The sequence below is a fragment of the Lactuca virosa genome, chromosome 8 (assembly GCF_052849685.1).
Source record: "Lactuca virosa cultivar CGN04683 chromosome 8, Lactuca_virosa_CGN04683_v6, whole genome shotgun sequence".
Lineage (NCBI taxonomy): Eukaryota > Viridiplantae > Streptophyta > Magnoliopsida > Asterales > Asteraceae > Lactuca > Lactuca virosa.
Genome location: NC_136433.1, coordinates 143923349 through 143934146, shown reverse-complemented (window position 1 = coordinate 143934146; position 10798 = coordinate 143923349). Strand labels below are relative to the sequence as shown.

The 10798-nt window shown below is 31.7% G+C and overlaps 1 protein-coding gene across 3 annotated transcripts; it reads right to left on the bottom strand.

Annotated features, from left to right (window-relative positions):
• Window positions 1–1727: 1727 nt before the first annotated feature.
• On the bottom strand, window positions 1728–4666 carry LOC145128941 (cold-responsive protein kinase 1-like). Of its 3 annotated transcripts, none has more exons than XM_079063710.1 (7): window positions 4131–4666; window positions 3539–3712; window positions 3310–3440; window positions 2998–3211; window positions 2670–2901; window positions 2437–2587; window positions 1728–2318 (listed from the first exon to the last, which is right to left on the bottom strand). In XM_079063710.1, the coding sequence occupies exons 1-7, from the start codon at window positions 4147–4149 to the stop codon at window positions 1962–1964; spliced, it is 1278 nt and encodes a 425-aa protein (XP_078919836.1). In that variant the 5' UTR covers window positions 4150–4666; the 3' UTR covers window positions 1728–1961. The 3 variants fall into 3 exon arrangements, with proteins under 3 accessions (XP_078919836.1, XP_078919835.1, XP_078919837.1); XM_079063709.1 differs by lacking the exon at window positions 4131–4666 and adding an exon at window positions 3818–3925 and having other exon boundaries at window positions 3539–3709; XM_079063711.1 differs by having other exon boundaries at window positions 1729–2318; window positions 3539–3709.
• Window positions 4667–10798: the final 6132 nt, after the last annotated feature.

Genomic DNA, 10798 nt, shown 5'->3' with positions numbered 1-10798 from the left:
TATTATAGGTGAAGAGATGTAAGAAGAATCTAATTTCATGTGAAGTATTACCAATGTGTGTTACCGGGGCGCATGTCCTATAAACTACTTTTGATGTGTTGATTTCTCTTAAACATGTTTGATATGTGTATCTCTATGTTACTTGTTGCATTACGAAAACTTACTTTTATAAAGTTTTTGAATAAGGATTTGAAGAATCTTAAGGCTTATTATCAATCTTGTTGGTATTTTACAACTATAACAAATGCATGAAACAGTAATATTAACTTTGGTCATATCATATGAGAAAACAATAATTTAATATTGAATATCTTGTGATGAAGTTTGATTTGTTTTTTTAAAATGTTGGTGCATACCGTAACAATAGCCAAATCAGATAATGAAATGGTGTAAGAGGAGGTTCTCAGGTTAGATGTATGCAAACATTTCTCCGAAGGGAGTAGAAAGGTTGCTTGCATAGATGACATTTCACATATAAAATATATAGTTGCAAAATTTTATGTAATTACTTTTTTAAGTTCAAACTGAAAAAATAAAGTAAAGTTTTATTTATCTTCTTTGTCTATTATAAGTTGTATTCCTACACATTCTAGTGTTCTATACATGAATCTAAGCACAAAACTTCAATCCATGAATGTTTTGGAGTTTGGAAACATGTGTAGTATGAACTCTAAGTGAAATGTTACTAGAAAAATCAAGTTATGGATCATGATCTGATGTTTATATGTTGCCTTGAGCATTAGAAACCATTATGAATTGATTATGATCCATCCGTGGAAATATAGGGTTACTAATTCCATTAAGTCCATGAGCTAAAACTCATGTTATGACATTGCTTCTAAAAGCTCAACTAAAGGAGTTAAGGACATTTTTGCACCAATGTCCTTCCATGACTCAACTAATTCATGCATTCATATACTATGATCATATAAGATACTTTATAGACTAACTCCATGATCATAATGCATTCTCATTGAATCAATAGCTCCTAACTAATAATGGAAATGCCAATTCCATTCCAAAGTCCATGATTATCTATTTTCCAAACTAAAACACTTGGGATCACTTTGGATCTATTAGTTTGGGTTCCACAATCATTCTAAATTCATTTCAAAGCTAATTTAATGATCTAGCTTTAAATAACACAATTTTCCAATATAGAAGATAATTTCTTCATCAACTCTACATTTTCCCCAATTCTATACTTAATAACTAAATATTTCTTTAACTTTGCATTCACAACTTCTTTTCATATCACATAAAAACATACATAATATACATAACATAAAATAGAACCAAAACATAAAGGTCAATGTCATAAATGAGTAACATACTATTTGATTTTTTTTAAATTTTTTTACAAAACACCATTATTTTCAAAAGTACAATAAATGGATAATGAAAGACTTAATTTGGGAAATTCTATACGTACCCCAAGGTGCTTAATGTATCCCCTTGTGAGTGGAACATAAATTTCCAATTGCTTAACCAATGATTGTACCTTTAAAAATTGGTGTTTTGTGAATAAAAAAAAATTGTTACCCATTTATTATGATATTAACCAAACATATATATCATATTTGGACAAAGTTTACACTTTGCCATGTACTCAATGACATGAGTGGTTAAATGTGTCTGCTAAAAGGTATATATATATATATATATATATATATATATATATATATATATATATATATATATATATATATATGAAAAAGCTGTGTCTGCTAAAAGTTATATACACAAATATAGCATTCTTCTTCTACCCTTTCCACCAAACATTGCTATTCTTTTACAAGCTTACAATCAATACACAAGAAGAATAAATAGGTATAAAAGGACAAAAAAAAATGGTCAAACCTTAGCTAGAAATTATTTAAAATAACTACAAGTTTTGAGTTTGAATCACATTTACAAATCAAACAAACATAAACAAAATCGTCATCATAAACCACCATTTTTTAAACTATATTTTCACCTACATCAAAATCTCTAGAGTTTGGAGGTTGAGTTAATGAAGGTGATTCAGTTTCAAGAGTAGAAGGAAAACTATCTGAGATAGTTTCCCTAGAAACTTCGCCCTTTGGTTGTTGTCTATGGTGCAAGAAGGTTGGTTTTAATGGTGATTTTACCATTTCGACCTTCCAAGTCAACATTGCCACTATCTCTGACATTGCTGGTCTTATGTTTGGATGAGATTGAAGACATAATAATGCCATATGAATTGTTTTCATAACATCTTTTACTGAAAAACCATCTTTTTGCATTCTTGAATCTATGAGATCAATCAATTTTGACCTCTCATATAGCTTCCATGCCTTGCATCATAAAAACATGCAAACTAGTCATTCAAGTGTGTGTTGTTGTAAACCATGAAAGAGCATTTGGATTGTAGAATTTAAATCTTTTAAAAGAATTGTAAATAAAAAAAATTACATATTCCGGGAGGTATTGCATTTCTGATGGCAGTGTAAGATCAGTATTTTTCCTGCAACTAATAATCTCAAGAACCAAAACTCCAAAACTATAAATGTCAGCCTTTTCAGACAATTCCCCTCTGATTGCATATTCAGGGGCTGTATAACCTCTACAAATCACAAAAACCTTGTTGTCATTTTCTCAAATATTTGTTATTTAGACATCGCTTAATGATAAAAAAAAAAACTTACAATGTTCCAGCTAATGTGGCACTGAGATATGCTTGGTTTTCAGGGAAGAATCTAGCAAGACCAAAATCTCCAATTCTTGGATGAAAATTTCCATCAAGGAGAATATTGCTTGCTTTAATATCTCTATGAACAATTCTGAGGTGTGACTCTTCATGTAGATACTGTAAACCCCTAGCAATTCCCAATATAATTTGGAATCTCATGTTCCAATTCAAGTATTGGTTGCTTTTTCCTATTTATAAAATCAATGGTTAAAAACAAAATAGGAGTCTAAACTCTTATGCATTATGTTAGAATGGAATTTAAGGTTATTATAGTGTTATGCTACCATAAATAATGAGGTCTAAACTCCTGTTCTTCATGTATTCATATACAAGTACTCTTTGAGGTCCTTCAGAGCAACAACCAAGAAGGCGTAAAAGGTTCTTGTGTTGTATGCTTGTGATCATTCTCACTTCTGCAAGAAACTCTTCTTCTCCTTGTTGTGATTTTTCAAGAGATAGTTTCTTTATAGCAACCAATCTTCCATCTTGTAACTTACCCTATAAAAAACCACTTTAATTTACTTATCTTAAACCAATCGGCTATAATTTTGATTCAAATCAACAAAAACAACTTTTTCAATTTCAAGGGAACAAACCAGATACACGGGTCCAAATCCACCTTCTCCAAGAAGATTACGCTCATCAAAATTCTTAGATGCTTCCTTCAATGTTCGAAAGCTAAAATAGCTTATTGTTTGAAGTTTTCCACTAAAATAGTCTTTTGCAGCTGCAGTTCTCAAGAGAATATTTTGTTGTCAATGCACAAAGGACCTTAAAGATCATAAATTATAGAATATGGAAAACATATTGAGATAAAAATACAACCTTTACAGCTGTCTTCACGTTTTACACACTTTCCTAGTTGTGCTGTTCTGATTGATTTCCGGAAGGCGAAAATAATAATCAGCAAAATTAGGAACAAGACTAAGCCTCCGATGATGAAGAATACGCCCCATGTGTGATGCTTCATAGATAAGTTGTCTTGCTGAAGTATTTCTGCTTTAAAGAAAGATAATATTCTGTTCTTATCAAGTAAGCAACTTTTGATAATTATATGAACATATCTTCATTACAGTTTAACATATAATCAGAATCTTCAATTACCAGGTGTCTTAAAAGCAGACGTCATTTACACCGAGAAAAGATTATAGTACTAAATTTGAACCTTGTAATGTTCTATACTTGTAATATTGATGACTACTTTGAATAAGAAGGTAAACAAGTTGTAAGCTGTTAACCCATGTCTTTTAGAACAGACACAATATCACTTTCTTGAAATTCCATGACAATAGGATTTCATCATATGGCTCAAACATCGACATCCCAAATCTGTTAAATTTCTCCAACTGCGCATTTACTCAATAAAGACTAAAAAAAGCACAAACTAGGAATGTACAATGAGAATCATGATAAATACCTTGAAGTGTGCGACGCATTTCTCCTTATCCAATCGTTATCGTCTCTATATCCTCCAATACCTCATTAGCAGGGTAAAATGGCGAGTAAGTTGAGAAACTAGCTTCTCCGATACCAATAACTTTTTCTGTTTGTCTTCATATATTGAGACATGTAACAGAGAAAAGGGGAGGTGACTAACGACAAAGCCGAGATGATCGAAGCAGAATAACATATTATCGGAGATTTCAAAGTGTAGTATATCTGAAGAAGGGTGTATGGAGTTTAGTAAAAGACTACAAAAGGATTGTCTTGTTGTTGAAGACGGCAAATCAACAGAAGGGGTCAGGATCATGAAGGAAAATAGTTGTGAACGTGTGATTGGATTTGCGAATAGAATAATGATATTAATTGGAGGAAACGGAAGATTGTTATCCTGATCTCGGACTTCTAGCGACAGCAGTAGCAGTGACCATAGAATTGTTCAGAACCGGAGTTTCATTGAAGGGAGAAAGTGGAAGAGAGAAAGCGGAAGAGAGAAAGCGGAGGGAAATGAAACGATCACTTTTCCTCCTAACATTTCCTTTTGATTTGTGAGGATTTGGAAAAAAAGAACAAAATGATTTATTTTCCTTCCATTTCTCTCCAACTCGGAAACACAAAACAAAATTTTGTTTTCCTTTCCTTTCTCTTTTTTTCTCTCATAGCTTTCTTTTTCTTTTCTCTCCTTTTCTTTTGATAAATTCGGGAACTAGGCGTTACTCTTTTTTTTTTTCCTTAAATTATAAATAATAAATAAATTAAAAGATAAACCTATCAACTATAATAAATAAATGACGTATCAATCTCTCATTAGTATTGATATTTGTCATTTTATTATATTTTTGAAATAAATAATATACAATGTCAATTTCTGGGTTTTTTCAAATTTTAAATTAAAAAGTCACATAATATTTATACTTATATATGTAAACTATCAAATATAATAAATATTATATTAAATTGCAATTAATATGTTTCTTATTTTAAAATTTCATTCCTTATTTCGAAATTTTATTTTAAAAAATACTTATTATTTACATTTTAATATTTTTTTTATCAAATTATATAATACATGAGTTTTACACCTAGTAATGTTAATATAGTTATAAGAAAACATTACATCATAATCGTAAATTAACATTGTGTTTTTTTGTCTTAAATTTGACACCGTGTTTTTCTAATTTGTTACAATTCTGACGACTTGGCAGGTCAACCCAGTTGTCTGATGACATGACATGATGACATGTCAGTTTTGATGATGTGACATTCTGTCATTGAATACTAACGTGTCAAAATTGAAATAAGTTACAAAAAACACTATTTTTTTTCAATTTTGACACTAATTTTTCATTTTTTTTTAATTTTAATACTCATTTTTTTTGTTTCTTATTTTTTCAATTTTGTTCAGTTTTTTTTGTTTTATTTGAAACCATATAAATAATTTTATTACGTTTGAAATCGTTTAAATATATTTTTTATATTTAAAAACCATATGTATTAATTATATTATAACCATATTTTTTATGTATTATTTGGTTATGTGGCGCTGATGTGACATGATGACATGGTAATACAAAACCTTGTACTTATATAAAAATGTAGTTTTTAAATGAAAAAAAATACATTCATACCAATGTTCTAAAAAGTTTGTCATGACGTATCATGACTCAAAGGCTTGTACTTGACATCAAAGCTTTAACATAATGTCATCTTAAGTCATATATGTATATAAAAAGGAATAACAGTAGAAAAATATATAAAATTATTAATTATACATAAAATTGTCACCTTAAGTGATTTCTTACAAACGACGTGGTTCGCTATGACTCGTAAAAGCTTGATGTTTGACATTGGCGCCAAAGTCGTGTCTAATATTATTTAGAACCTTGATTTATACAGTTTCAAATGTAAAAAAAAAATTCCACGGTTTCAAATATTCAATCTCGAACAAAAAATAGAGTGTCAAAAAATAAAATAAAATAACTTTAATGTCAAAATTGAAAAAAGTGAAAACTTAGTGTCTTTTGTGTGCTATTTCCTTACAGTTATTCTATGTTGGTAGGGACAAAAGATAATAAAATCAAACAATAAGATGATTCGTGTAATTTACCTTAAAATAAATGAAGGGTGTTGCTAAATTGACACCTCATGGTTAGGCCAAATTCACACTGTTAGTCCTAGTTTTGAAAAATGTAACTATTTAGTTCCTTATGGTTGGCAATTTGTAACAATCAAGTCCATGGTCCTAACTTTTGTTTCTTTCTCTCGTTAGACCACACCAATGCGACCCTTATGTGATGGAATATTGGTATTTCCCTCTTGAACACCCCTCACATCAACTTCTTGCTGCCATATTCTAACATTTAATGAGAGGTGACAGAAAGCATCATTACGTGAAGAGAAATTAAATATCCTCATATTTTTTCATTATACTTATCTTCATACTCATGTGAAATGGTGACAAGTATCATATTTTGATAAAATTAATAATATTTTAAAACACTTGTCATCATTTCACATGGATATGATGATAAGTAGGAGGATATTTAATTTCTCTTACGTTAATAATCCATGCAGTTGTTCAAACCTTGAGAGCATAATTATCAGGGAAGAAAAAAGTAAAGTTGATAAGCATGATCAAGATGTTAGAAGTCCTAATGTAGAGCTTATATATCACTAAATCTACTTTGAACATGGAGTATATTTATGGTAAGTTTCTATTTACAATATAAGAACATAAAACTATTAGTAGATGTGTTTGTGTTAACAAAATATTAATATTTTTAACATAGTGGTTTCCAAATCTCTTCACAATGAGAATCCACCATGGTGGGTTTTTCACCAATGCACATGGAAGGAAGTATGTTGATGCAAGGGTCACATATATGGACTCTGTTGACGTAGGTGAGTTTTATGTGCATGAGTTGAACATTATGATACAAAAAATAGGGTGTACCAAAGCTGAACCCGTCTACCAACACTTTTGTATGCCAAATTCACTTAGATTTTGGTATTCTACCACTTGGTAATGACTAAGATGTGATCACTCTTTCAAGGTATGTTTCTAAGTGTGAGCAGATAATAGTGTACACTTTACAATAATATTTTAAATCTCCTACCAAAGTTATCATAGAGGAAATATAAGATGAACCATCCCTATACTATGTTACTAGTATGAGAAAGAAGAAAGAAGTTGGTTCTTACAATAAGAGGATATAATTTGACTTGAACAAACCTGTAGGGTACTAGTGTAATTCATATTATTGATGCTACAGCCACCATACAAGAAACTTGTCAAGGCGGTGTAGCTATGCGAAATGGTCCACGTATAAGTGATAATGTGTATGTTTCATTGCATATAGTCCGAATGAATGAAGTCTTAATGAATATTGTATCAACTGGCGTAGGGATTGACTTCATGGATCCAATATTTGATCTTGGTAATCAAAGTCTGGCATATGATGGTAATATTGAGGGAACTATATGGTGAACTTGTGTACCTAATTTGGTGATGATATGGAAGAAGATGTGACAACCGTCAAAATTAGGTCAACGATTGTCAACCACGAACATGTCAAACATCAATGTAATAGAACTAATTTAAAATATTTGACTCTTTTTTATGTAAATACAATATTACACTTTGAAATATAAGTTGAATCATCAAATTCTGGAAAATTTGGATGAACGAACACTTTTCGATATACATAAATGATGGATTAATACGTATTATTGATATATATATATATATATATATATATATATATATATATATTATTTTGTATAAATAAAACACTAATCAGAAAGTACCCGTAATTACAAATCCTTGGATATAAAGTACGTCGAAAATTGAGATCGTATGCAAAAGTTATGACAATCCGAAGAAAACTTACAAGTCTGCCATCTAAAGACATAATTAACGAAACTTCAAACGCTTTGTTAGGTGCTTTAGACGATGAATTTTCAACTCCGAATAATTTTCCGTAGATCGTAATACGATCTAGTATTTAATTTCATCCCAAACTCATTTCGCCCGAAAAAGCCCAAAGATCGGATTGTATAGTATTGGCTTTCCCTACAACGAACCTTCTAATAATTCGTTCACATAGCTACGCAACTCATTCGGTGAGCATGTGAACATTTTATAGATCAGGAAGTAGTCTAGTATTTGATTCAATTGCTAACTTTTCCGTTTCACGAAGATCTAACACATTCTCGATTTTAGTCGAATCGCAACGAACGGGAATCCACTGTTATCGTACTTGTAAATGTTTTGTTTGCCTAGTTGTAGAAATTGTTAGGTGGATATCTTTACGTCTACGAATCAGGAGATCTAGTAGTACAAAATTCCAAACTCGAAAAATTCATGAAATGTCGGAACTGGACGCCCAAGGCTCGTGGCCTGAGATCACGCCACTCGATATAATCTTGGCCACCCATCATAAATAGAAATGAAGGGGAAAGCCATTTTCCTTACCTCTCTTTCTCTCTTGATCTCTCTCCTAGTTTTCTCTCTCTTTCTCTCTTTCTCTCTCTCACTCTCTCTCTTTCCCTCTCTGATGTTTTTCAGTTGACGAGCCACCACCGCTGACCACTGACACCACATTCTGCCACCGCGAGCCACTGCCTCTAGCCTCTGATAAACCCCATTTGTTTGACCCAAATTCCGGTGACCATCCCTACCTCCGACGTCGGCTACCAACTCTGGCAACCCCATTTTTTCGGTGACAGCCCACATCCAACAGTGTTCTGGCGAGGTTCCAGCGATCACCCACAAAGTTTTCTGGATAAAAAGTCCAGCAGCCACCCACCCTCTTTACAGACACTTTCAGACTCTCTTTACGGTGAAGCACTGCCCGTTCGATTTTCGACGCAACCTGGCGTTTTTAATAAAAACGCAACGTTGTTAAAGCACGCTTGGAAAGTGAGTTCACAACCCCATTTTAAAACCTTTTACTATTTTCGGGGGAGAATACATGATTAAAAGATTATTTATCATTTATATAAATGTACATCGTTATTTAATTGTTGTTAAATTGCCGCATTTATAAACTGATAAATTACATTGTCGTTACTCTGTTCACAGAACTTGGATATTGGTTATGCACTGTAGTTACTATGCCCACATAACTTGGATATTAGTTATGCAATGTCGTTATTCTACCCACATAACTTGGATATTAGTTATGCAGTGTCGTTACTCTACCCACATAACTTATGAAATGGCCATGCACTTTATTCATAAAACATTTATAATAGTTAAATACTATTAAACTGTGGCATGATAACTGAACATTTAAAGTTAGGGCTACAATCTTTTAGAAATACTTACTCAATGGTTTACACAAGACATTTCGTCACACTAAGTTTAATACTTAGTCGACCCTTCACTTATAACCATTATATCCTAAGTGATCATGAGACTTATGTATAGATCTATACGGGTTGACACCCCTACCTTTTGTTGCTAGCTACAACCTCAACGTTCAAGTCACAGATGATAACTGCCTACACATTTACAACGTACGATGAAGTGTTGGGAGGGGCAAGAACTACTCAACAACTCGGTTATAAGGACTCTTTGTAACGTTGAGAGCAATCTAAATACATTTAATATATAAGTTGAAATAGTGCTTATATACACTAAAACACATACTTTTGGATTAAAATTAAATTTAATATATAAGTTGAAATAATACTTATATACTGTAAAACACATACTTTTGGGTTAAAAGTACATATACATATATAAGTTTGGAATCACTTATATACGATAAAACATATATTATTTGGTTTAAAAAGTACTTACGATTTAAACAGTACAAACATGTGAACTCGCCAACTTTATGTTGACGCTCTTTCAAATTACATGTATTCTTAGGGAATTAAGAGTCAGACGGGTATAATCTTTTGGGAACAATCATGGAACGACAATCTACTTGGAGTAGTTATTATTGTTATTATTTTGCCTACTGTTAAGGCCCAATTATGTATTTAAATTTTTAGCATTTTGAAATTTGATATCAGATGTAATATTTATTCAGTAATGAAGGATGTACTTTATGTTATACTATTGTGCTTTCTTCAATGTAATCAATGTTTATGATCCATGATGTCACCTCACCGCCCGACGTTTCCGCCATCGGATGGGGGATGTGAAAGAAGAAGAATATAAGAACCTTTATGAAGACTTAGACACTGATTCAGGACGTGGAAGAAACACAGAAATTGATGGTCGGGACAATTCTTCTGATAGTGACTTTAACATGTTTGAATAAGACTTGATAGAAGATGTTGATGTTGATACGATTGAATTTCATCGTATTGTTGTTGTGGAAGCTTTTGGTAAGGAAATATTTCTAGTCAATACTCCTAATGTCAATTAAAATGAAATAGAGGTTATTGATAGTGAAATCTTTAAGTATTTTGGAGGAGAAATTGCTAAAAGTAAGGAAATGATAGCTAATCTTACCAGACCAAAGTCATGTAGTTATGGAGAAGTACATGAATCTGGTTTAGCTATTGGTGAAACCTTCTTGAATTAAAAAAAAAGTCATTGAAATAATAGAGCATTGGGTAATTCCCAATAGAAAGGATATAAGGCTGGTAAAGAATGACAAGGTTAGGGTGAGGGCGATGTGTAATGGG